The following is a 27,738-nucleotide window of genomic DNA, read 5'->3' on the forward strand; positions in this document are numbered from 1 at the left end:
CTTTCTTATGCACTTCTTGTTACTGTGCACTATTTTATTTTTATATTTGTATCATGTTCGAATAAAATTTCATTTTATTTCATTTCATTTCAACATGTCCTGGGTCTTCCCCATGGCCTCCTCCCTGTGCACATGTGGACGTGCCCGGAACACCTCACCAGGGACGCATACAGGAGGCATCCTAACCACATATCCAAGCCACCTCAGCTGGCTCCTCACAAAGTGAAGGAGCAGCAGCTCTACTCTGAGTCCCTCCTGGATGACCAAGCTTCTCACACTAACTCTAAGGGAGAGCCCAGACACCCTACGGAGGAAACCCATTTCGGCCGTTTGTATCCGCGACCTCGTTCTTTCGGTCATGACCCAAAGCTCATGACCATAGATCGTAGGGAACGTAGATCGACTGGTTTAAGAAAACCATGAGTGTCTCAGTAGCTCTTCCAGCGTGGGACGATCCTCCGGGTGTTTCTTGAGGCACCTAGTCAGAATATCCTGGCAGTCTGGAGGGTCAGAGGTCAAAGTGCCACAATAGTTAGAGCTGCGAACAGAGGACAGGTTTGTATATATGCTGTGAGAAGATACAATACAATGTTTGTCTCACTTTTGGAAAGCTTCCTGCTGATTTTCAGCTTCTTTTTGAGAAAGCTGTTGGTTTCAAAATTCCTATCGTGGAGAATTTCGAACAGGATCACCCCAAGCTGCCACACTGTTGTGGGTCCAGCAGAATATTTCTTTTGTGTGCGATATTCTGGTGATTCCAGAGCACGGGTCCCTAGAAAATGTGTGAGAATTAAAAGTCAGAAAGAAGAGGAAGAACAGTAAAAAGAATCTTTGTTTTCTCAGAACTGACAGAAAGAAGCAGGATATTGAACCTTGGAAGATGGTAAATTTACGTCCATGGTCAAAGCAGCTTAGACCAAAGTCTATGAGATAGGCTCGTAGGCCTTCTGAGCTCCTCTCAATAAGGACATTTTCCACTTTAATATCTCTGTGGAAAATGTTTGCGTCCTGAAGTTGAATTGTTGCTTCCACCAGCTGTTTTAATATGATCTAAAAGACAAACATGATTTGAAGCTCATAATTCTGCACAGATTGATGTTGGACTTCAGTGAAAAATACAGTGACTTGTAAAGATTTTTATTTTCATATGGATTTTTTTCACATTGTCACATTACACCCGCACACTTCAATATTTGTGGAGACGTTATGTGATGGATTAAAACAAGTTTTATAAAATTGTTTTATGGAGGGAATATAATATGTATTTCATGCCTCTGATTTTATCATATTCACTATGAAACAAAATCCACAAAAGCAACTGAAGTAACTGAACCCACTCGAATTTCCATCCAGCAGCTTACCTTGGCCTCCTCCTCATTTAGACAACCTTCATGCTCATCAAGGAAGACATTGAGGTCCTCTGAAGGCATGGGCCTCTCCATCACGAGGAGCAGCTCTTCCTCCAGCTCATACCAGTCCAGCAGGGACACCGTGGCTAACTGCCCTGATGAACTGGTAGTTATATTCTTAATCTTCAACATGATGGCCACCTCCAACGCCATCTCCTGACCATTCTCATCCTGAAACATCAAGGCAAACAGGAGAAACCCACAATGCATCTGGAATCCAATAGGACTTAAAGTCAGTCCTAGATGCTTTTGCTCACTTACCTTATGTTTGCGGCCCACCTTTTCATTTGGGATGTGTTTGATAGCCACCTATACAATAGAAATAAAGCCTTGCTCAGCAATGGGAATATCTTTAAAGGGTTCAGATTTTCTTTAGTTGCTTGATCTGGAGTTATCAGTATTGTGAGTATTATGGTGAGTTCACGCCAAACACTTTTTGAGCATCAGGCGCATTTGGTTTACATTCAAAGTCTATGTGTAGGCGTGTAGAGGGCCGTTGCGTTTCTACCATCTAGCGCAACGTGATTGGAACCGTTTGGAGTGTTTCGAGCGTTTGACACGTTAAGAGCGTCCAATGTGGCTCCACATAGATTTTCAAAGTTCGTTTGTGGCCTTTTACCTCGATTCCAAGATATTGAAATATGAATATCTATGAGGATATTAATTATTTTTTACAAACTCTGACTCCTGCTGACTTCTACTGTTAGAAGAACTATTACTGATAACTTCACAGAGCCTCTTTTTAAGTATTCCAAATACACCTACAGGTAATTTATCCACCTTTCGATATCCAGCAAACACAGATCCATAGCCTCCTTTTCCCAGTAGATCCAGCTCAGTATATTTTTCCAGGAATTCACCTAAACATATGAACACATCTTTAAATTTCATAAAGCACCAGAATAAACTATGTTCACTAATGTTACCTTAGATCTCATTATTACCACACCTTAAGTCTCTCTCATGAATGCTTAATATTACAATTTTATTGCAACTTAAACTCTGACCTCTTTGGGGATCCCTTTTTTCATTTGTCCTTTTCCTCATATTCTTCCTCCTATTCCTCAGCTGTGGTTCCTCAGTGTCCTCGTCCTCCCTCTTCAGATTCCTCTTCTGTAAATCGCCTATTCCTGAGCTGCAAAGTACCAGGTTGGAGCTGCTGGACTCTAATAATGAGAAAAACCCATAGAAACAGCGTGAGTATTTCACCAATATTTTCCATAAGAGAAAAACATCCCGACAGAAACATAAGACTTGTAAAAATACTTGTCCTCTTGCTTTTGCACATTTTGTCACATTACAACCACAAAACTTAGGGTATATTACTGGGATTTCATAAGAAGGACCAATATAAGGTAAAGCATCATTTTTAAGTTCTAAGCATACATTTATAAAATCCATCCATCCATCCAAGCTGCTGCGTGCATGCGTAGTGTTGGAACCACCTAAGGCAGTGGTCCCCAAACTTTTTCCTGTGAGGGCCACATAAATTTTCCCTTCTCTGGTGGGGAGCCGGAAATCGCTGACGGTTTTGAAGTATAAGTTGCTACTTACAGGCATTGCTTCGAAGAATTCAACCTGGAATGCAGCGTTCATAACAGACAAGGTTGTTTGCTCTACCGCTAGCAAACAACCTTACTGATGGCAGCAATGCACCATGCAAAACAAAACACCCACAGTTTACAGGACACACTTCCTGCTAAAGAGCCCCCTGGTGGTTGAAGAAAAATCCACATATAAACCGGAAAATACAATAAATATATGAAAAAAATCTGAATACTCTCTGGTATCGTTCAGGGGGCCGGACCAAATGTGGAGGCGGGCCGGATCTGGCCCGCGGGCCGTAGTTTGGGGACCACTGGCCTAAGGTGTTGAAACTAGCTAGTTATTTTGCGCTTCGCCATGGGAAAATATAAGTTTTCACAACTTTGGCTCGATGATCCGAGATTCAAAGACTAGGAATGACTGGAAGGCATTTGTAAAGTATGCAGGAAAAAAAAATCTAAATTTGACCTGGAATGACATGACAGTGAACCAATCAGACCGACCGGAACATCCACCATTCATCAGCAGCGCATTCCTGCGTGGGTTGAGGCTCCACCGTGGAGCAGATCCCCGTTTCGTTAATTGGTGTTAAACGAACCGATGCAACTGCAAACTCAAGCTCAGCTACGAGCTAAAGTTTTACCAGCGAAGTGACGGGAGCTGCAGACAGGCAACAGGACCTTGCTGACTCTAAAGTCAGTGCTCAAAGCTGAGCTGCTCTGAACACCACAGCAATTAAAGTAAGTTAAACTAGAAAATTCCTGAAGAAATTTAACCGGGGCCTGCCAAAGTGTGCCCGTCAGTTGGAACCCAACGTTCTGATGCTAAAAATTAGCATCAATGCTAAACTTAGCTAAGTTGTAGTCAATAACCTGTGGAGAGGCAGAAGCATGTTGACTAAGCTGTACTTGTACCATTCATTATGTTAAAATGAATGCATAAGCTAAAATTAGCCAAAATGCTAATGTTAGTATGAAGGCTATCAGTAGCATGTGGGGCATCACTAGCATGTTGTCTGTCATTGACTTATTCCATTCAGTATACTAAACATGGTAAATAAGTAAGAAAATTAACTAATAGGTTATTTTGGGCTAATCCTAATTAGCTAAGAGCCAAGGACAGTGAAATGCTAATGTTTGTGCTAATGTTAATGTCACTGCTCTTTCCTATGTAATGCTAATGGAAGGCCCCAATTAGATGTTTTAACATTTATATTTTGTGTATGTTTTTTTTTTTGGCTCTTGTTTCCTTTATTTAAAAGTAGCTTGACAGGAAATAGAGTAAAGAGAGAGGGGGAAGTCATACAGTAAATGTTGCCAAGCCGGGACTCGAGCCTGCGACTGCCGCCACAAGGACTAAGGCCTCCATATGTGGGTTGTACTTTGCCCCTGCGCCACTACAGTGGGTGCTGTTACATATTTTGTGTATGTTTAATACCTGCTAAAAGGTTATTTTCACCCTCGCTCCTCCTCGTCCCCACCAACTTGCAACACAAACTTACACCCTTGCATTCATTATTAGCTGATACCGTTTAGACACGTTTCATGTTATTGTTTACATCCGGAAATTTCAAGAAGGCAAAAAGATCTTCTTTTCCTTGTCATCCATAGCCGTGCTGCCGCTGTACAACGGTTCCGTTAAATGAAACCTTCTTAATTTAGAGCAGTGTACCACAACAAAGGGGAAATAACTCAGAAAAATCGTCAAAGAACATACAGCCGCTCTTACCCCACATCCCCACCCCTGCACCGCCCTTCTGTCTGTTAACTACACGGACCCGTTGCCATAGTAACCAACATACAGCTCCACTATATGTATGAGGATTCAATACCATAAAACCCCCAAACGTTTCCCACACAAAGGGCAACACATTCAGTCCTTAACAGTTTTGTGTTTTCAGGCTTGATGCTTATTTTGGGATTATAAAATGATCATCTGAACACACGTGGTGGTTGATTAGGTAATTTAAACTGCTGCTCCAATTGTAACGATGATCTGACAGAGTTGGTGTGTTGTCCCCGAAGCCCTGAATTTCACTCCACATGGACATTTGTTTATTTAAACTTGTCAATGACCTGTGAAATATGATACCCTTGAACCTTGTTATCAAGTTCTCCTAGTGTTGACAATTAGTAGCAAACTAATATTCTATTGAGAATAAAACATTGGCTTTTAAACTTGGAATGTCATTGCATTTTACTGGTATTCTTTGAAAAACAAATATCCTAAGTCTTATGGATTTAGGATAAAAATAATGCTTTCTGTTTTTAATGTGAGGTTTTGGTCAAAATAAACTCACAGTTAGACCTTCGAGTAAGTGGGATAAAGTTTTACATGAACACTGTTTACATCGGTGCACTGAGCCATGTAAGATGACTTTCTTACATGGGTCAGTGAACTGATTGCAGCTTTCTCGCAGATCATAGATTATCAATCTATAAAAAGTTTGACCTGCCGATTTCAATTTTAGCCAGTGCCATTTTTTTTTTTATTGAAATGTCGCTAAATATAGGAAGAAAGTCTCTTGAGTTGGTAACAGTTGGGTCACTATTGATAACTACAAGCTTGCAGGCATGACATGGTAGGCCGGTTTCAGTCAAACCTCTCACTACAGAGCAGAAAAGGAAACTGGCTGATTTTTAGATTTTTGCTGATGTAGAAAAGCTCAGAGGATAAGATCGGCTTTATGTAAATATCGACCGATCACCGATCTCCCAAAATTGAGGAAATTGACGCGAAATTGGCTCGATTTTGAAATTCAACTCTGGGATTCCTGTAATAAACCCTGCCCATGTACTCTTGCATTTAGCCTAAAATCATAAGTTTGATTTTGATTTAGGGAAACTTTAAGTTGGGTTTCTGCTGGCTTTCTCTAACAGACTTCTGAAGTCTTTATAAAACATCTGGATATATGCTGAGATTAAATTACACACAACAGTGGGATTTCTAAAGGCAACTGGTTCATTTTTGTTACTTAGGACACCTTTTCCTTTGATCAACTTTACAGGTTGACACCATGTCTGCATTGATCTATCATTTTGGTCTGTCAACATACAAAAGAGAAAATAAACACTGGTTTCACGAAAGTACCCAACCTGTGCTGATGTCCACTGAGGATGGGGACTCTTTGATTGCGACCTGCTGCAGGAGTTCGTTATTCTTCCTCTCAGCAGGAGTTGGAGATCCCTCTCCTTCTTCTGTTATTTTCCTCTTCAGTCTCCTCACAATCCTCGTCTGGTTCTGGTGGTTTTTGGATGGTCCGAACATCTTAGAAACCCTGGTCCATTTTCTGCAGGTCTCTTTCTTAGCCCTTTTCCTTCTCTTTGGTGTGCTGCCTTTAATAGGCTCTGCACTCTGTGGCTTCATGCTGCTGCTGCTGATCTCTAAAGTAAGAGATGTTGGGAATTAATAGTGATTATTTTTTACATGTTTGGTCTGTCACCATAAGCACATTAACATTAGTCTCATCAAATCGGCCAACCTACGAGGATGTCAACTGAGGAGGAAGACTCTCTGGTTGGAACCTGCTCCTGGGGGTTTTCCTTACTACACTTGGCCGGTGTTGAACCTTCTTCTTTTCCTTCCATCATCTTCCTCTTCAGTAACCTCCTGGTTCTGATCTGGTCCTGGCAGCTTCTTGAGGTTCCGGCAATCTCAGAGGACCTGATCCTTTTTCTGTGGATCTCACAGTCCTCAGCAGACTCTGTGCGTTGTAGCATCATACTGCCGCTTCTGTCTATTGTGAGTAATATTGTGGAAAATTAATGATTGTTTAGAGTTCATGTTTAGTATTTTTGAATTACCTCACATACTGATATCTGATCAGGGACTTTATTAACAAACTGATGAACATTTAAGTCTTTTTCATCCAAATTCATGCTTCTCCGAGAAGCCAACAGAGATTTCAATGTTCCTAACCAATAATAAAACAGAAATTCTGAGTGACAAAAACTCTAAATATCTTAACTATATATTAAGAGGTTTATAAGACTGTTATGTGTGTAAAATGACCTAAATTGTTACATTCACTACACTCTAAAACATTTGAGCAGCATTTAGTTGTGTCTACTACCTTCTACTCTGTAAGTCAAATAAATTTAGCATTTGATTTTAAATCTGAATATGTGAGTTTGTGTTAACTTTTTATGAATTTTGTCGAACCTCCAAGAATAAACTAGTTTTTAGGTTAGTACTTAAAAAGACCTGAAAGAAAACAAAACAGGAACTATTTCCCAGAGTGCTTAGCGGCATGTTTTTGTATCTTGTGTTGCACCGTGAGAGAGATGGAAGTATGTTGTGTTATGAAGGCAAATGTTTATTTTAATGCAACTGATAGTCTGAAAAGGTTGAGGACAACGTCTTGTTTCCACTGAATGGTTTTGAGCAGAATTTATTGTGATGTTTATCAGTTCAGAAATTTTGTTCATGTAATTTGAAACAAGAATTTAAATTATTCTTAAGTAAAATAGTTATTTTAACTTGTGAATGATAATAGAGAAATGTGAACTCTTTTACTAGGTGAGGGCAGTTTTTTTCTTGTGTATTGTGAAATAATTGGTTTAAATTGCAGCATTAAGTTAAAACTCAATTCAAGATTAATGAACTTAAAAAAAGTTTAAACAAAGTGTATCTTGTTTAATCAACTGCATGAACTTTAATTTCTGAATTAAAACGAAACCCTAACCCTTTTCTTGACTTTCATTTTCAAGTTAAACCACCTTCAAATGTTTTACGGTGTAACTTTCCAAAAACTGAAACATAAACCTTGTCTTATTAAGAGTGAAACACAAACTCTTTACCTTTTGTTCTCCTGAACACTGGCCTTTTACGCTCCTGTTCAGATTCTTTATCCATTTTGGTGTAGGAGTTTTCAGTGTTATTCACTAGAAGAGACAGCAGGTTTAACTGTTATAGTTATGTCTCACTCTGTCAGAGATTTCTGGTGAACTGAGCTCAAATAGAATGTTGGGTTCTGACACCAACCAGTGTGACATCACGAAGAACATTCCAAAATGTTGGTTACAAAGAATGAAAGTGATGATGGGGACTGCACACAGGCGGATCTAGAAAAATATCTATGGGGTGGCAAGAGGGTGGCAATGATTTTTTTCAGGGGTAATGATGTGAAGGTTTGGAAAACATTTGAACATTTGTGCAAACAAGTAGGAATTTTAAAATATAAACGCTGTTTTCAGAGAGCAGAAAAAAATATCTGAGCTAAGTTAAAACTTGCTTTAAAATCCAAAGTATATTTGATTTTAAACAAAGAGAGATATAACCATTTGTATTTGTGTTCCTAAATACAGAATGATTCCACTCACATGGTATCTGACCTCACTGTCCTTTTCTACAGGTGTTGCATGTTAAGCGGAGTCAGTGATGCTCTGAGATTATGCAGCTGAAGTCGACCAGCAGCTGCTTGCTAGATGCTCTTTCTCTCCAGGAAGGTGCGTACTGCAGATGATACCTGTCATTATTTATGGTCTTTCTGCAACAAAGTCTAGGAATCGCTCTTGGTCTGACCCCGCCCTGAAGCCTTTATGCCATGTGAGACCCCACCTGAGGTGAAACTCACAGACAGCCAAGACTTCAAGACCAGAGGGGTACTCAAACCCCTCCACCACGTTAAGGTGGCGATTCTGCGAAGGGGAGGAAACCAGCAGACTGCATCAGAGCTTTATATCAATGCAGTCCCCCATCCTGAGCAAGCATGGGGCGACAGTGGAGAGGAAACATTCCCCTTTCAAAGGAAGAGACCTCTGACAGAACCAGGCTCAGGACGGGCGGCCATCTGCCTCGACCGGCTGGGGTTGGAGAGGACAGGAAAGTGGACAAGACAAACAAAACATTCACTGGAGCTCTGGCTCTGATGGAAGAACAGACCTAAAATGACAAAGAACATGTTAGTGGGCCGATATTGTTGTCTGAGTGGAGTTACAAAAACAGCACATAGATGTCTTCCAAGATAATCTAGATGTGGAGGAAAACATAGTCAACAGAACACCTAAAAGACTAAGTGACAGAACATTACAAAAAACATATGAGGTTTGTTGTGTCTGGTGCCTGTCTAATGTCTGGATTTGATGAAAGACAAGAAAATGAAGACAAGGGGCAGGAGAGGAAGTGAGACAGGATCTGGTGAAGCATGAAAATGTGACTAATGACAAGCAAAATCAATATACATTGCACAAATACATATATAAACTACAAATACAAGGATACTTTGTTCCTCATTTTCTCAGCTGCTCTGTATCTTTGTGTGAATGTAACTATGTGATAGTTCCTGTAGTTGTGTCCCAACTGTGTGTTGAAATCTGCATGTTTATGGTTAAAAACTATCAACAACATAAATGTAGGCCATTTCTATGGAACCCATGAGGGTTCATGTCATCTTCATCTGGGTCCCTGCATCTCTCCTCACCACCATCAACCACACCACCTGACAGAGCTGAGAAACATAGTCCCTCCAACATGTCCTGGGTCTTCCCCATGGCCTCCTCCCTGTGCACATGTGGACGTGCCCGGAACACCTCACCAGGGACGCATACAGGAGGCATCCTAACCACATATCCAAGCCACCTCAGCTGGCTCCTCACAAAGTGAAGGAGCAGCAGCTCTACTCTGAGTCCCTCCTGGATGACCAAGCTTCTCACCCTAACTCTAAGGGAGAGCCCAGACACCCTACGGAGGAAACCCATTTCGGCCATTTGTATCCGCAACCTCGTTCTTTCGGTCATGACCCAAAGCTCATGACCATAGATCGTAGGGAACGTAGATCGACTGGTTTAAGAAAACCATGAGTGTCTCAGTAGCTCTTCCAGCGTGGGACGATCCTCCGGGTGTTTCTTGAGGCACCTAGTCAGAATATCCTGGCAGTCTGGAGGGTCAGAGGTCAAAGTGCCACAACAGTTAGAGCTGCGAACAGAGGACAGATTTGTATATATGCTGTGAGAAGATACAATACAATGTTTGTCTCACTTTTGGAAAGCTTCCTGCTGATTTTCAGCTTCTTTTTGAGAAAGCTGTTGGTTTCAAAATTCCTATCATGGAGAATTTCGAACAGGATCACTCCCAGCTGCCACACTGTTGTGGGTCCAACAGAATATTTCTTTTGTGTGCGATATTCTGGTGATTCCAGAGCACGGGTCCCTAGAAAATGTGTGAGAACTAAAAGTCAGAAAGAAGAGGAAGAACAGTAAAAAGAATCTTTGTTTTCTCAGAACTGACAGAAAGAAGCAGGATATTGAACCTTGGAAGATGGTAAATTTACGTCCATGGTCAAAGCAGCTTAGACCAAAGTCTATGAGATAGGCTCGCAGGCCTTCTGAGCTCCTCTCAATAAGGACATTTTCCACTTTAATATCTCTGGAAAATGTTTGCGTCCTGAAGTTGAATTGTTGCTTCCACCAGCTGTTTTAATATGATCTAAAAGACAAAAATGATTTGAAGCTCATAATTCTGCACAGATTGATGTTGGACTTCAGTGAGAAATACAGTGACTTGTAAAAATTTTTATTTTCATATGGATTTTTTTCACATTGTCACATTACACCCACACACTTCAATATTTGTGGAGACGTTATGTGATGGATTAAAACAAGTTTTATAAAATTGTTTTATGGAGGGAATATAATATGTATTTCATGCCTCTGATTTTATCATATTCACTATGAAACAAAATCCACAAAAGCAACTGAAGTAACTGAACCCACTCGAATTTCCATCCAGCAGCTTACCTTGGCCTCCTCCTCATTTAAACAACCTTCATGCTCATCAAGGAAGACATTGAGGTCCTCTGAAGGCATGGGCCTCTCCATCACGAGGAGCAGCTCTTCCTCCAGCTCATACCAGTCCAGCAGGGACACCGTGGCTAACTGCCCTGATGAACTGGTAGTTATATTCTTAATCTTCAACATGATGGCCACCTCTAACGCCATCTCCTGACCATTCTCATCCTGAAACATCAAGGCAAACAGGAGAAACCCACAATGCATCTGGAATCCAATAGCCACCTATACAATAGAAATAAAGCATTGCTCAGCAATGGGAATATCCTTAATGGGATCAGATTTTCTTTAGTTGCTTGATGTGGAGTTATCAGTATTGTGAGTATTATGGTGAGTTCACGCCAAACACTTTTTGAGCATCAGGCGCATTTCAAAGTCAAAGTCCCAGTAGATCCAGCTCAGTATATTTTTCCAGGAATTCACCTGAACATATGAACACATCTTTAAAATCATAAAGCACCAGAATAAACTCTGTTCACTAATGTTACCTTAGATCTCATTATTACCACACCTTAAGTCTCTCTCATGAATGCTTAATATTACAATTTTATTGCAACTTAAACTCTGACCTCTTTGGGGATCCCTTTTTTCATTTGTCCTTTTCCTCATATTCTTCCTCCTATTCCTCAGCTGTGGTTCCTCAGTGTCCTCGTCCTCCCTCTTCAGATTCCTCTTCTGTAAATCGCCTATTCCTGAGCTGCAAAGTACCAGGTTGGAGCTGCTGGACTCTAATAATGAGATAAACCCATAGAAACAGCGTGAGTATTTTACCAATATTTTCCATAAGAGAAAAACATCCCGACAGAAACATAAGACTTGTAAAAATACTTGTCCTCTTGCTTTTGCACATTTTGTCACATTACAATCATAAAACTTAGGGTATATTACTGGGATTTCATAAGAAGGACCAATATAAGGTAAAGCATCATTTTGAAGTTCTAAGCATACATTTATAAAATCCATCCATCCATCCATCCATTTTCTTCCGCTTTATCTGGGGTCGGGTAGCGGGGGCAGCAGCTTCAAAAGGGAGGCCCAGACTTCCCTCTCCCCAGCCACTTCTTTCAGCTCCTCCGGGTGAACCCCAAGGCGTTCCCTGGCCAGCTGAGAGACATAGTCCCTCCAGCATGTCCTGGGTCTTCCCCGAGGCCTCCTCCCGGTGGGACATGCCCGGAACACCTCACCAGGGAGGCGTCCAGGAGGCATCCTGACCAGATGCCCGAGCCACCTCAACTGGCTCCTCTCGACGTGGAGGAGCAGCGGCTCTACTCTGAGTCCCTCCCGAATGACCGAGCTTCTCACCCCATCTCTAAGGGAGAGCCCAGCCACCCTGCGGAGGAAACCCATTTCAGACACTTATATCAGTGATCTCGTTCTTTCAGTCATGACCAGGCCTGTCGCGATAAACAATAAATCAATTAATCGCACAATAAATTAAACCTATTGACCTCATTTTAATTATCGGCTTTATCGTCTCTTCCTGCCTTTTTTTTTTTCTTTCTCTTGATGACACTGAATGAAACTCCGTTGCTCTCCACTGACCCTCCCTTCCTATTAGCTGTGTGAAGCTGACATCCCACCCATGTCAAAAAATTCAGCAAATAGTCTGAGTGGTTAGTGCTCCGTTTCTGCAGGTTTGTGCCGTTAAAATTTTCGTTTGTGCAGTTTTGGTTTCTGAGATATTAAAATTTAGGTCATCCAGAGTTCACCATCCCCCATATTGCTCCAAAACAAACCAAAGTGGGCTACTTTGTTAGTGCTCCGTTTAAACTTTCATTTGTGCAGCTTTCGTTTAAAAGTTATAATTTTGGCCGATGACGTCACCATCACCCCATCTTGCGCCAAAACAAACCAAAGTGGGCTACTTCGTTAGTGCTTCGTTTGTGCAGTTAAAACTGTCCTTTGTGCAAAAATTATAATTTTGGCCGATGACATCATCAGCCGCCCCCATTTTGCTCCAAACATGAAAATTTTTGCTTTACCGCTGTTGCGTCGCCACCACCAACTGGTATGTAATGTGAACCACAATGTCACCCAAATGACTAAGTCTGATTTTACTTTATTTGGTGCGTTCAGAGTTTAAGATTTAAGTATAATTATCTCCTAATTATACTCAATTAGGGGACAATTAATTTCACCTGCTGCAGGCTGTACTTTCTGTTTTAGTTCTTCATTGGTTGTCTTCCAGCACATTCCTCTCGTAAGTGTTTTCTGTGTCGTTTTATGCAACTGAGGTTGCTATATTTTTGTAGAAAAGGTATTATAAATCGTGTATACAGTTAATAAGACAATATTTCTGGTAATTGTCTTTGTTGTTTTATGAAATTGCATGTGCCTTATGGTTTGCTATTGACACACCAAAATATCTGTATTGTAAGGCAAAGGGTTGGTATCCAAATTGAGAAGTAATGAATCATGACAGTGACTGTTTTGAATATCCAATTTAATTATATAGTCAAATAAGAAACGGTGTTGATTTGAACAATAAACTTTAACAATTGAAACAACAACAAACAGTGTCTTGATAATCTGAAATTTCTCCTGTCTTGAGTAGAAAACTCCTTTCATTTGAGATTTAGGCAGAGCTCAAAACTGTTGAAAGTCAAAATATGGAACGATTTGTCATATAATATGGAAGCCCATTTCCGCCATGAAAGAAAAAATAAAACCAACTTGAAGTTATAATTTTGAAATTCAAAGTCTCATAATTATGACTTTGAAAGTCAAAATTATGACTTCATGTTGGTCTTTTATTTTTTCTTCATGGTGGAAATGGGCTTCCATAATAACTTGCAAAAAGGAAAAGTTGCCAGGTTTGGAAGGTGACTTGGCTCGGGATCTCCAATATCCATCAACTCTCATGCCTTTGCTGACCTCCATACAGATGGTTCCATCCGACCTTCACACAACTCTTCTGAAATCTTTGTTTGTGCAGCTTTCGTTTGCGAGATATTAAAAGTTATAATTTTGGCCAATGACATCACCATCACGAAGGGTTCGTGACGTGAATCTTTTGGATTGGCCAGTGTGCAGGGAGATGTCAATGGAAGACTGGAGCACCACTGGGCTGTTGACCCTTTACTTTCCTTTTACCAGATGATGAAAACTTGTCATTATATTCAACTTTTTCTGGTATAAATTTAATCCGATCTTTAAATGGAACTTAAAGCTGAAAATCTGAATATTGTTCAGGAGAAGTGGTGTCTGAGTCAAACTCTGTGTCCACAGGGCTTTCAGGATCACTTCCTTGATTAACTTCCAAATATGACCAGATGTTTAGTCTGTTTAGCTTCACAAATGTATACAGACCTTTTGCAGACATTTTATTTCCCAACTGCTGACTTATCTCTGTCCAGACAGCGGCAGCTGGAGTGGCTATATGGCCGTTTTCTAGAATAGCCTCTTTTGAGTTGCACAGAACTGCGAAAAGAGACTCTCTGTCTACTGCTGGCTGTCGAGGCATCTCGTTAAAAAATAAAAAACGCTTTGCTTAAAATCTTGCCTACATGATTTCAAAGAAGCCACAAAACATTGGTATAGTAGTGTCTGCACAATTACACTGAACTAAAAGAAGTAAAGTTGGCTTTCATAGTTTAATTTCTAACATTTAAGCTAATTTTTAAAAAATCAATAATGCATTGTTACTAGTCCGGTGACTTAACAATTTAAGTAGCTGTTAAATTTTAATATTCCCTTGGAATTATTTTTGAATTTAATTCAGAAGATATGCTTTATGCATATGCTGAAGTGTTAATGATTCAATATAAATGTAAAGGCTGCAAGTTAGTGCCCCTCTTATCTTTCAATAGGTTTAAAAAGTCTGAATGCATAGGAGCTAGCCATGCATACATCCTCTCTGCTTTTATGGGGATGGATTACATTGAGTAAATATTTTATGTGAAACCTGAACATTAATTTACTTACCTTGTACAAAAATCAAAATCGGAGGGTTGGATAAATTCCAAAAATTATTTATTCAACAGTATTTCTCTGAGATTGCTAGAGTAATTTTAACGAGAGGTTGAAATGATACTTGCTCTGCCGCCAAAACAAGATCAGGGCTGGGGGAGGGGGTTCACTACAGTGTGGGTGGAGCCAATCCCAGTTGACGTTGTGTAAAAACTATGTCAAAGTTCACAAAAATTGTATGTGCTTTTAAAAATCCTTGAAGCCCATACACATTTAATGTCAAACAGGATGAAATGAAAATTGTTGCATTTAAAATGTATTTACTAAATATTAAGTACATTACTTGGATGAACTTTGTTGAACCAGTGACGCACTTCCGGTTTACTCTGCAAAAACTTTGCTCAAGCAACTAGGATATTAGCTATGGATTTAAAAAAAAATATTTTTACCCGTTTGCTGCATAATCAGCACAAAGTAAGCCAACAATGTGAATATAATTGTTCAGACCACCTCCGAAACCAAAGCACAGTGGTACAGGTTGTACACGTTACGTTAGGGTCACGGCTGCATGTCCTTTATTGGAAGGAGTCAATTATTCTGGAGAGACCGCTATATTCGAGAGAAAACATTGCTATCTTAAAACATTTCTTGAAATTAGACAATTTTCTTCTTGTTCTAAATCTTTATTGAAGTTCAAAACAAAAGAAGATACACATTGTACAACAGCTGAAAATATGAAGAATTTAAACGAAGTAGCCCACTTCATTTTGTTTTGGAGCAAGATGGGGTGACGGTGACGTCATTGGCAAAATTATAACTTTTAATACCTCAAAGACGAAAGCTGCACAAACGACAGTTTTAACTGCTCAAACAAAGCACTAACGAAGTAGCCCACTTTGGTTTGTTTGGCGCAAGGTGGGGTGATGGTGATGTCATCGGCCAAAATTATAACTTTTAATATCTCGCAAACGAAAGCTGCACAAACAAAAATTTAAACGGAGCACTAACGAAGTGACCCACTTTGGTTTGTTTTGGAGCAATATGGGGGGATGGTGAACTCTGGATGACCTAAAAAATTATTTTTAATATCTCAGAAACCAAAACTGCACAAACGGAAATTGACGCAAAATTGGCTCGATTTTGTGTTGGTAGTAAAAATATTGCAGAGGTAGTTAAAAAGGTAGCAAAAAGTAGTAAATTCAACTCTGGGATTCCTGTAATAAACCCTGCCCATGTACTCTTGCATTTAGCCTAAAATCATAAGTTTGATTTTGATTTAGGGAAACTTTAAGTTGGGTTTCTGCTGGCTTTCTCTAACAGACTTCTGAAGTCTTTATAAAACATCTGGATATATGCTGAGATTAAATTACACACAACAGTGGGATTTCTAAAGGCAACTGGTTCATTTATGTTATTTAGACCCCTTTTCCTTTGATCAACTTTACAGGTTGACACCATGTCTGCATTGGTCTATCATTTTGGTCTGTCAACATACAAAAGAGAAAATAAACAGTGGTTTCATGAAAGTACCCAACCTGTGCTGATGTCCACTGAGGATGGGGACTCTTTGATTGCGACCTGCTGCAGGAGTTCGTTATTCTTCCTCTCAGCAGGAGTTGGAGATCCCTCTCCTTCTTCTGTTATTTTCCTCTTCAGTCTCCTCACAATCCTCGTCTGGTTCTGGTGGCTTTTGGATGGTCCGAACATCTTAGAAACCCTGGTCCATTTTCTGCAGGTCTCTTTCTTAGCCCTGTTCCTTCTCTTTGGTGTGCTGCCTTTAATAGGCTCTGCACTCTGTGGCTTCATGCTGCTGCTGCTGATCTCTAAAGTAAGAGATGTTAGGAATTAATAGTGATTATTTTTTACATGTTTGGTCTGTCACCATAAGCAAATTAACATTAGTCTCATCAAATCGGCCAACCTACGAGGATGTCAACTGAGGAGGAAGACTCTCTGGTTGGAACCTGCTCCTGGGGGTTTTCCTTACTACACTTGGCCGGTGTTGAACCTTCTTCTTTTCCTTCCATCATCTTCCTCTTCAGTAACCTCCTGGTTCTGATCTGGTCCTGGCAGCTTCTTGAGGTTCCGGCAATCTCAGAGGACCTGATCCTTTTTCTGTGGATCTCACAGTCCTCAGCAGACTCTGTGCGTTGTAGCATCATACTGCCGCTTCTGTCTATTGTGAGTAATATTGTGGAAAATTAATGATTGTTTAGAGTTCATGTTTAGTATTTTTGAATTACCTCACATACTGATATCTGATCAGGGACTTTATTAACAAACTGATGAACATTTAAGTCTTTTTCATCCAAATTCATGCTTCTCCGAGAAGCCAACAGAGATTTCAGTGTTCCTAACCAATAATAAAACAGAAATTCTGAGTGACAAAAACTCTAAATATCTTAACTATATTAAGAGGTTTATAAGACTGTTATGTGTGTAAAATGACCTAAATTGTTATATTCACTACACTCTAAAACATTTGAGCAGCATTTAGTTGTGTCTACTACCTTCTACTCTTTAAGTCAAATAAATTTAGCATTTGATTTTAAATCTGAATATGTGAGTTTGTGTTAACTTTTTATGAATTTTGTCGAACCTCCAAGAATAAACTAGTTTTTAGGTTAGTACTTAAAAAGACCTGAAAGAAAACAAAACAGGAACTATTTCCCAGAGTGCTTAGCGGCATGTTTTTGTATCTTGTGTTGCACCGTGAGAGAGATGGAAGTATGTTGCGTTATGAAGGCAAATGTTTATTTTAATGCAACTGATAGTCTGAAAAGGTTGAGGACAACGTCTTGTTTCCACTGAATGGTTTTGAGCAGAATTTATTGTGATGTTTATCAGTTCAGAAAGTTTGTTCATGTAATTTGAAACAAGAATTTAAATTATTCTTAAGTAAAATAGTTATTTTAACTTGTGAATGATAATAGAGAAATGTGAACTCTTTTACTAGGTGAGGGCAGTTTTCTTCTTGTGTATTGTGAAATAATTGGTTTAAATTGCAGCATTAAGTTAAAACTCAATTCAAGATTAATGAACTTAAAAAAAGTTTAAACAAAGTGTATCTTGTTGTTTAATCAACTGCATGAACTTTAATTTCTGAATTAAAACAAAACCCTAACCCTTTTCTTGACTTTCATTTTCAAGTTAAACCACCTTCAAATGTTTTACGGTGTAACTTTCCAAAAACTGAAACATAAACCTTGTCTTATTAAGAGTGAAACACAAACTCTTTACCTTTTGTTCTCCTGAACACTGGCCTTTTACGCTCCTGTTCAGATTCTTTATCCATTTTGGTGTAGGAGTTTTCAGTGTTATTCACTAGAAGAGACAGCAGGTTTAACTGTTATAGTTATGTCTCACTCTGTCAGAGATTTCTGGTGAACTGAGCTCAAATAGAATGTTGGGTTCTGACACCAACCAGTGTGATATCACGAAGAACATTCCAAAATGTTGGTTACAAAGAATGAAAGTGATGATGGGGACTGCACACAGGCGGATCTAGAAAAATATCTATGGGGTGGCAAGAGGGTGGCAATGATTTTTTTCAGGGGTGATGATGTGAAGGTTTGGAAAACATTTGAACATTTGTGCAAACAAGTAGGAATTTTAAAATATAAACGCTGTTTTCAGAGAGCAGAAAAAAATATCTGAGCTAAGTTAAAACTTGCTTTAAAATCCAAAGTATATTTGATTTTAAACAAAGAGAGATATAACCATTTGTATTTGTGTTCCTAAATACAGAATGATTCCACTCACATGGTATCTGACCTCACTGTCCTTTTCTACAGGTGTTGCATGTTAAGCGGAGTCAGTGATGCTCTGAGATTATGCAGCTGAAGTCGACCAGCAGCTGCTTGCTAGATGCTCTTTCTCTCCAGGAAGGTGCGTACTGCAGATGATACCTGTCATTATTTATGGTCTTTCTGCAACAAAGTCTAGGAATCGCTCTTGGTCTGACCCCGCCCTGAAGCCTTTATGCCATGTGAGACCCCACCTGAGGTGAAACTCACAGACAGCCAAGACTTCAAGACCAGAGGGGTACTCAAACCCCTCCACCACGTTAAGGTGGCGATTCTGCGAAGGGGAGGAAACCAGCAGACTGCATCAGAGCTTTATATCAATGCAGTCCCCCATCCTGAGCAAGCATGGGGCGACAGTGGAGAGGAAACATTCCCCTTTCAAAGGAAGAGACCTCTGGCAGAACCAGGCTCAGGACGGGCGGCCATCTGCCTCGACCGGCTGGGGTTGGAGAGGACAGGAAAGTGGACAAGACAAACAAAACATTCACTGGAGCTCTGGCTCTGATGGAAGAACAGACCTAAAATGACAAAGAACATGTTAGTGGGCCGATATTGTTGTCTGAGTGGAGTTACAAAAACAGCACATAGATGTCTTCCAAGATAATCTAGATGTGGAGGAAAACATAGTCAACAGAACACCTAAAAGACTAAGTGACAGAACATTACAAAAAACATATGAGGTTTGTTGTGTCTGGTGCCTGTCTAATGTCTGGATTTGATGAAAGACAAGAAAATGAAGACAAGGGGCAGGAGAGGAAGTGAGACAGGATCTGGTCAAGCATGAAAATGTGACTAATGACAAGCAAAATCAATATACATTGCACAAATACATATATAAACTACAAATACAAGGATACTTTGTTCCTCATTTTCTCAGCTGCTCTGTATCTTTGTGTGAATGTAACTATGTGATAGTTCCTGTAGTTGTGTCCCAACTGTGTGTTGAAATCTGCATGTTTATGGTTAAAAACTATCAACAACATAAATGTAGGCCATTTCTATGGAACCCATGAGGGTTCATGTCATCTTCATCTGGGTCCCTGCATCTCTCCTCACCACCATCAACCACACCACCTGACAGAGCTGAGAAACATAGTCCCTCCAACATGTCCTGGGTCTTCCCCATGGCCTCCTCCCTGTGCACATGTGGACGTGCCCGGAACACCTCACCAGGGACGCATACAGGAGGCATCCTAACCACATATCCAAGCCACCCCAGCTGGCTCCTCACAAAGTGAAGGAGCAGCAGCTCTACTCTGAGTCCCTCCTGGATGACCAAGCTTCTCACCCTAACTCTAAGGGAGAGCCCAGACACCCTACGGAGGAAACCCATTTCGGCCATTTGTATCCGCGACCTCGTTCTTTCGGTCATGACCCAAAGCTCATGACCATAGATCGTAGGGAACGTAGATCGACTGGTTTAAGAAAACCATGAGTGTCTCAGTAGCTCTTCCAGCGTGGGACGATCCTCCGGGTGTTTCTTGAGGCACCTAGTCAGAATATCCTGGCAGTCTGGAGGGTCAGAGGTCAAAGTGCCACAATAGTTAGAGCTGCGAACAGAGGACAGATTTATATATATGCTGTGAGAAGATACAATACAATGTTTGTCTCACTTTTGGAAAGCTTCCTGCTGATTTTCAGCTTCTTTTTGAGAAAGCTGTTGGTTTCAAAATTCCTATCGTGGAGAATTTCGAACAGGATCACCCCAAGCTGCCACACTGTTGTGGGTCCAGCAGAATATTTCTTTTGTGTGCGATATTCTGGTGATTCCAAAGCACGGGTCCCTAGAAAATGTGTGAGAATTAAAAGTCAGAAAGAAGAGGAAGAACAGTAAAAAGAATCTTTGTTTTCTCAGAACTGACAGAAAGAAGCAGGATATTGAACCTTGGAAGATGGTAAATTTACGTCCATGGTCAAAGCAGCTTAGACCAAAGTCTATGAGATAGGCTCGTAGGCCTTCTGAGCTCCTCTCAATAAGGACATTTTCCACTTTAATATCTCTGTGGAAAATGTTTGCGTCCTGAAGTTGAATTGTTGCTTCCACCAGCTGTTTTAATATGATCTAAAAGACAAAAATGATTTGAAGCTCATAATTCTGCACAGATTGATGTTGGACTTCAGTGAGAAATACAGTGACTTGTAAAGATTTTTATTTTCATATGGATTTTTTTCACATTGTCACATTACACCCACACACTTCAATATTTGTGGAGACGTTATGTGATGGATTAAAACAAGTTTTATAAAATTGTTTTATGGAGGGAATATAATATGTATTTCATGCCTCTGATTTTATCATATTCACTATGAAACAAAATCCACAAAAGCAACTGAAGTAACTGAACCCACTCGAATTTCCATCCAGCAGCTTACCTTGGCCTCCTCCTCATTTAGACAACCTTCATGTTCATCAAGGAAGACATTGAGGTCCTCTGAAGGCATGGGCCTCTCCATCACGAGGAGCAGCTCTTCCTCCAGCTCATACCAGTCCAGCAGGGACACCGTGGCTAACTGCCCTAATGAGCTGGTAGTTATATTCTTAATTTTCAACATGATGGCCACCTCCAACGCCATCTCCCTACCATTATCATCCTGAAACATCAAGGCAAACAGGAGAAACCCACAATGCATCTGGAATCCAATAGGACTTAAAGTCAGTCCTAGATGCTTTTGCTCACTTACCTTATGTTTGCGGCCCACCTTTTCATTTGGGATGTGTTTGATAGCCACCTATACAATAGAAATAAAGCCTTGCTCAGCAATGGGAATATCTTTAAAGGGTTCAGATTTTCTTTAGTTGCTTGATCTGGAGTTATCAGTATTGTGAGTATTATGGTGAGTTCACGCCAAACACTTTTTGAGCATCAGGCGCATTTGGTTTACATTCAAAGTCTATGTGTAGGCGTGTAGAGGGCCGTTGCGTTTCTACCATCTAGCGCAACGTGATTGGAACCGTTTGGAGTGTTTCGAGCGTTTGACACGTTAAGAGCGTCCAATGTGGCTCCACATAAATTTTCAAAGTTCGTTTGTGGCCTTTTACCTCGATTCCAAGATATTGAAATATGAATATCTATGAGGATATTAATTATTTTTTACAAACTCTGACTCCTGCTGACTTCTACTGTTAGAAGAACTATTACTGATAACTTCACAGAGCCTCTTTTTAAGTATTCCAAATACACCTACAGGTAATTTATCCACCTTTCGATATCCAGCAAACACAGATCCATAGCCTCCTTTTCCCAGTAGATCCAGCTCAGTATATTTTTCCAGGAATTCACCTAAACATATGAACACATCTTTAAATTTCATAAAGCACCAGAATAAACTATGTTCACTAATGTTACCTTAGATCTCATTATTACCACACCTTAAGTCTCTCTCATGAATGCTTAATATTACAATTTTATTGCAACTTAAACTCTGACCTCTTTGGGGATCCCTTTTTTCATTTGTCCTTTTCCTCATATTCTTCCTCCTATTCCTCAGCTGTGGTTCCTCAGTGTCCTCGTCCTCCCTCTTCAGATTCCTCTTCTGTAAATCGCCTATTCCTGAGCTGCAAAGTACCAGGTTGGAGCTGCTGGACTCTAATAATGAGATAAACCCATAGAAACAGCGTGAGTATTTCACCAATATTTTCCATAAGAGAAAAACATCCCGACAGAAACATAAGACTTGTAAAAATACTTGTCCTCTTGCTTTTGCACATTTTGTCACATTACAACCACAAAACTTAGGGTATATTACTGGGATTTCATAAGAAGGACCAATATAAGGTAAAGCATCATTTTTAAGTTCTAAGCATACATTTATAAAATCCATCCATCCATCCAAGCTGCTGCGTGCATGCGTAGTGTTGGAACCACCTAAGGCAGTGGTCCCCAAACTTTTTCCTTTGAGGGCCACATAAATTTTCCCTTCTCTGGTGGGGAGCCGGAAATCGCTGACGGTTTTGAAGTATAAGTTGCTACTTACAGGCATTGCTTCGAAGAATTCAACCTGGAATGCAGCGTTCATAACAGACAAGGTTGCTTGCTCTACCGCTAGCAAACAACCTTACTGATGGCAGCAATGCACCATGCAAAACAAAACACCCACAGTTTACAGGACACACTTCCTGCTAAAGAGCCCCCTGGTGGTTGAAGAAAAATCCACATATAAACCGGAAAATACAATAAATATATGAAAAAAATCTGAATACTCTCTGGTATCGTTCAGGGGGCCGGACCAAATGTGGAGGCGGGCCGGATCTGGCCCGCGGGCCGTAGTTTGGGGACCACTGGCCTAAGGTGTTGAAACTAGCTAGTTATTTTGCGCTTCGCCATGGGAAAATATAAGTTTTCACAACTTTGGCTCGATGATCCGAGATTCAAAGACTAGGAATGACTGGAAGGCATTTGTAAAGTATGCAGGAAAAAAAAATCTAAATTTGACCTGGAATGACATGACAGTGAACCAATCAGACCGACCGGAACATCCACCATTCATCAGCAGCGCATTCCTGTGTGGGTTGAGGCTCCACCGTGGAGCAGATCCCCGTTTCGTTAATTGGTGTTAAACGAACCGATGCAACTGCAAACTCAAGCTCAGCTACGAGCTAAAGTTTTACCAGCGAAGTGACGGGAGCTGCAGACAGGCAACAGGACCTTGCTGACTCTAAAGTCAGTGCTCAAAGCTGAGCTGCTCTGAACACCACAGCAATTAAAGTAAGTTAAACTAGAAAATTCCTGAAGAAATTTAACCGGGGCCTGCCAAAGTGTGCCCGTCAGTTGGAACCCAACGTTCTGATGCTAAAAATTAGCATCAATGCTAAACTTAGCTAAGTTGTAGTCAATAACCTGTGGAGAGGCAGAAGCATGTTGACTAAGCTGTACTTGTACCATTCATTATGTTAAAATGAATGCATAAGCTAAAATTAGCCAAAATGCTAATGTTAGTATGAAGGCTATCAGTAGCATGTGGGGCATCACTAGCATGTTGTCTGTCATTGACTTATTCCATTCAGTATACTAAACATGGTAAATAAGTAAGAAAATTAACTAATAGGTTATTTTGGGCTAATCCTAATTAGCTAAGAGCCAAGGACAGTGAAATGCTAATGTTTGTGCTAATGTTAATGTCACTGCTCTTTCCTATGTAATGCTAATGGAAGGCCCCAATTAGATGTTTTAACATTTATATTTTGTGTATGTTTTTTTTTTTGGCTCTTGTTTCCTTTATTTAAAAGTAGCTTGACAGGAAATAGAGTAAAGAGAGAGGGGGAAGTCATACAGTAAATGTTGCCAAGCCGGGACTCGAACCTGCGACTGCCGCCACAAGGACTAAGGCCTCCATATGTGGGTTGTACTTTGCCCCTGCGCCACTACAGTGGGTGCTGTTACATATTTTGTGTATGTTTAATACCTGCTAAAAGGTTATTTTCACCCTCGCTCCTCCTCGTCCCCACCAACTTGCAACACAAACTTACACCCTTGCATTCATTATTAGCTGATACCGTTTAGACACGTTTCATGTTATTGTTTACATCCGGAAATTTCAAGAAGGCAAAAAGATCTTCTTTTCCTTGTCATCCATAGCCGTGCTGCCGCTGTACAACGGTTCCGTTAAATGAAACCTTCTTAATTTAGAGCAGTGTACCACAACAAAGGGGAAATAACTCAGAAAAATCGTCAAAGAACATACAGCCGCTCTTACCCCACATCCCCACCCCTGCACCGCCCTTCTGTCTGTTAACTACACGGACCCGTTGCCATAGTAACCAACATACAGCTCCACTATATGTATGAGGATTCAATACCATAAAACCCCCAAACGTTTCCCACACAAAGGGCAACACATTCAGTCCTTAACAGTTTTGTGTTTTCAGGCTTGATGCTTATTTTGGGATTATAAAATGATCATCTGAACACACGTGGTGGTTGATTAGGTAATTTAAACTGCTGCTCCAATTGTAACGATGATCTGACAGAGTTGGTGTGTTGTCCCCGAAGCCCTGAATTTCACTCCACATGGACATTTGTTTATTTAAACTTGTCAATGACCTGTGAAATATGATACCCTTGAACCTTGTTATCAAGTTCTCCTAGTGTTGACAATTAGTAGCAAACTAATATTCTATTGAGAATAAAACATTGGCTTTTAAACTTGGAATGTCATTGCATTTTACTGGTATTCTTTGAAAAACAAATATCCTAAGTCTTATGGATTTAGGATAAAAATAATGCTTTCTGTTTTTAACGTGAGGTTTTGGTCAAAATAAACTCACAGTTAGACCTTCGAGTAAGTGGGATAAAGTTTTACATGAACACTGTTTACATCGGTGCACTGAGCCATGTAAGATGACTTTCTTACATGGGTCAGTGAACTGATTGCAGCTTTCTCGCAGATCATAGATTATCAATCTATAAAAAGTTTGACCTGCCGATTTCAATTTTAGCCAGTGCCATTTTTTTTTTTTTATTGAAATGTCGCTAAATATAGGAAGAAAGTCTCTTGAGTTGGTAACAGTTGGGTCACTATTGATAACTACAAGCTTGCAGGCATGACATGGTAGGCCGGTTTCAGTCAAACCTCTCACTACAGAGCAGAAAAGGAAACTGGCTGATTTTTAGATTTTTGCTGATGTAGAAAAGCTCAGAGGATAAGATCGGCTTTATGTAAATATCGACCGATCACCGATCTCCCAAAATTGAGGAAATTGACGCGAAATTGGCTCGATTTTGAAATTCAACTCTGGGATTCCTGTAATAAACCCTGCCCATGTACTCTTGCATTTAGCCTAAAATCATAAGTTTGATTTTGATTTAGGGAAACTTTAAGTTGGGTTTCTGCTGGCTTTCTCTAACAGACTTCTGAAGTCTTTATAAAACATCTGGATATATGCTGAGATTAAATTACACACAACAGTGGGATTTCTAAAGGCAACTGGTTCATTTTTGTTACTTAGGACACCTTTTCCTTTGATCAACTTTACAGGTTGACACCATGTCTGCATTGGTCTATCATTTTGGTCTGTCAACATACAAAAGAGAAAATAAACAGTGGTTTCATGAAAGTACCCAACCTGTGCTGATGTCCACTGAGGATGGGGACTCTTTGATTGCGACCTGCTGCAGGAGTTCGTTATTCTTCCTCTCAGCAGGAGTTGGAGATCCCTCTCCTTCTTCTGTTATTTTCCTCTTCAGTCTCCTCACAATCCTCGTCTGGTTCTGGTGGCTTTTGGATGGTCCGAACATCTTAGAAACCCTGGTCCATTTTCTGCGGGTCTCTTTCTTAGCCCTTTTCCTTCTCTTTGGTGTGCTGCCTTTAATAGGCTCTGCACTCTGTGGCTTCATGCTGCTGCTGCTGATCTCTAAAGTAAGAGATGTTGGGAATTAATAGTGATTATTTTTTACATGTTTGGTCTGTCACCATAAGCACATTAACATTAGTCTCATCAAATCAGCCAACCTATGAGGATGTCAACTGAGGAGGAAGACTCTCTGGTTGGAACCTGCTCCTGGGGGTTTTCCTTACTACACTTGGCCGGTGTTGAACCTTCTTCTTTTCCTTCCATCATCTTCCTCTTCAGTAACCTCCTGGTTCTGATCTGGTCCTGGCAGCTTCTTGAGGTTCCGGCAATCTCAGAGGACCTGATCCTTTTTCTTTGGATCTCACAGTCCTCAGCAGACTCTGTGCGTTGTAGCATCATACTGCCGCTTCTGTCTATTGTGAGTAATATTGTGGAAAATTAATGATTGTTTAGAGTTCATGTTTAGTATTTTTGAATTACCTCACATACTGATATCTGATCAGGGACTTTATTAACAAACTGATGAACATTTAAGTCTTTTTCATCCAAATTCATGCTTCTCCGAGAAGCCAACAGAGATTTCAATGTTCCTAACCAATAATAAAACAGAAATTCTGAGTGACAAAAACTCTAAATATCTTAACTATATATTAAGAGGTTTATAAGACTGTTATGTGTGTAAAATGACCTAAATTGTTACATTCACTACACTCTAAAACATTTGAGCAGCATTTAGTTGTGTCTACTAACTTCTACTCTTTAAGTCAAATAAATTTAGCATTTGATTTTAAATCTGAATATGTGAGTTTGTGTTAACTTTTTATGAATTTTGTCGAACCTCCAAGAATAAACTAGTTTTTAGGTTAGTACTTAAAAAGACCTGAAAGAAAACAAAACAGGAACTATTTCCCAGAGTGCTTAGCGGCATGTTTTTGTATCTTGTGTTGCACCGTGAGAGAGATGGAAGTATGTTGTGTTATGAAGGCAAATGTTTATTTTAATGCAACTGATAGTCTGAAAAGGTTGAGGACAACGTCTTGTTTCCACTGAATGGTTTTGAGCAGAATTTATTGTGATGTTTATCAGTTCAGAAAGTTTGTTCATGTAATTTGAAACAAGAATTTAAATTATTCTTAAGTAAAATATTTATATTTTCACTTGTGAATGATAATAGAGAAATGTGAACTCTTTTACTAGGTGAGGGCAGTTTTCTTCTTGTGTATTGTGAAATAATTGGTTTAAATTGCAGCATTAAGTTAAAACTCAATTCAAGATTAATGAACTTAAAAAAAGTTTAAACAAAGTGTATCTTGTTTAATCAACTGCATGAACTTTAATTTCTGAATTAAAACAAAATGTTCTTGTTGCCTGCTCCAACAAGAAAATTGGAGCAGGCGGACTTTCATTTTCAAGTTAAACCACCTTCAAATGTTTTACAGTGTAACTTTCCAAAAACTGAAACATAAACCTTGTCTTATTAAGAGTGAAACACAAACTCTTTACCTTTTGTTCTCCTGAACACTGGCCTTTTACGCTTCTGTTCAGATTCTTCATCCATGTTTGGTTTTCGAGTTTTCAGTGTAAATGTATTCACTAGAAGAGACAGCAGGTTTAACTGTTATAGTTATGTCTCACTGTCAGAAATTTCTGGTGAACTGAGCTCAAATAGAATGTTGGGTTCTGACACCAACCAGTGTGACATCACGAAGAACATTCCAAAATGTTGGTCACAAATGTTAGAATGAAAGTGATGGACTGCACAGGGGCGGATCTAGAAAAATATCTATGGGGTGGCAAGAGGGCGGCAAGGATTTTTTCAGGGGTGGCAGCATATGCCACCACATATATATATATATATATATATATATATATATATATATATATATATATATATATATATATATATATATATATATATAATCACGTTTAGCTTACACAGACCCTTTATTGGGTTAGCTTACACTAACCCAATAAAGCTGATAAACAAATGA

General features: G+C 39.8%; 2 protein-coding genes and 1 pseudogene across 2 annotated transcripts; all 3 read right to left on the reverse strand.

Moving 5' to 3' along the window:
* Window positions 1-408: 408 nt before the first annotated feature.
* Window positions 409-9,511, reverse strand: LOC148157908 (serine/threonine-protein kinase pim-2-like). Its single transcript, XM_088007958.1, has 8 exons — window positions 9,376-9,511; window positions 6,050-6,337; window positions 2,417-2,575; window positions 2,175-2,269; window positions 1,362-1,718; window positions 873-1,050; window positions 602-772; window positions 409-500 (listed from the first exon to the last, which is right to left on the reverse strand). The coding sequence occupies exons 1-8, from the start codon at window positions 9,509-9,511 to the stop codon at window positions 409-411; spliced, it is 1,476 nt and encodes a 491-aa protein (XP_087864084.1).
* Window positions 9,512-9,739: 228 nt separating this feature from the next.
* On the reverse strand, window positions 9,740-19,648 carry LOC106909591 (uncharacterized; annotated as a pseudogene).
* LOC106912881 (serine/threonine-protein kinase pim-1-like) lies at window positions 19,231-26,014 on the reverse strand. The gene is made up of 9 exons (XM_088007959.1): window positions 25,906-26,014; window positions 25,520-25,807; window positions 21,885-22,043; window positions 21,643-21,737; window positions 21,139-21,186; window positions 20,830-21,048; window positions 20,341-20,518; window positions 20,070-20,240; window positions 19,231-19,968 (listed from the first exon to the last, which is right to left on the reverse strand). The coding sequence occupies exons 1-9, from the start codon at window positions 26,012-26,014 to the stop codon at window positions 19,877-19,879; spliced, it is 1,359 nt and encodes a 452-aa protein (XP_087864085.1). The 3' UTR covers window positions 19,231-19,876.
* Window positions 26,015-27,738: the final 1,724 nt, after the last annotated feature.

This window comes from Poecilia mexicana, unplaced genomic scaffold (genome assembly GCF_051168715.1).
Source record: "Poecilia mexicana isolate PSO_F unplaced genomic scaffold, ASM5116871v1 scaffold_8, whole genome shotgun sequence".
Taxonomy (NCBI): domain Eukaryota; kingdom Metazoa; phylum Chordata; class Actinopteri; order Cyprinodontiformes; family Poeciliidae; genus Poecilia; species Poecilia mexicana.

Excerpts from the sequence above, each read along its gene's own strand:
- LOC148157908 (XM_088007958.1), bottom strand. The coding sequence starts at position 9,511 with ATGCCTCCTGTATGCGTCCCTGGTGAGGTGTTCCGGGCACGTCCACAT. Across the intron at positions 1,051-1,361 it reads TAAATGAGGAGGAGGCCAAG|ATCATATTAAAACAGCTGGT; the intron begins GTAAGCTGCTGG and ends TTTGTCTTTTAG. Across the intron at positions 773-872 it reads TAAATTTACCATCTTCCAAG|GGACCCGTGCTCTGGAATCA; the intron begins GTTCAATATCCT and ends CACATTTTCTAG.
- LOC106912881 (XM_088007959.1), bottom strand. The coding sequence starts at position 26,014 with ATGATGGAAGGAAAAGAAGAAGGTTCAACACCGGCCAAGTGTAGTAAG. Across the intron at positions 21,049-21,138 it reads AGGTGGGCCGCAAACATAAG|GATGATAATGGTAGGGAGAT; the intron begins GTAAGTGAGCAA and ends TTGATGTTTCAG. Across the intron at positions 20,519-20,829 it reads TAAATGAGGAGGAGGCCAAG|ATCATATTAAAACAGCTGGT; the intron begins GTAAGCTGCTGG and ends TTTGTCTTTTAG.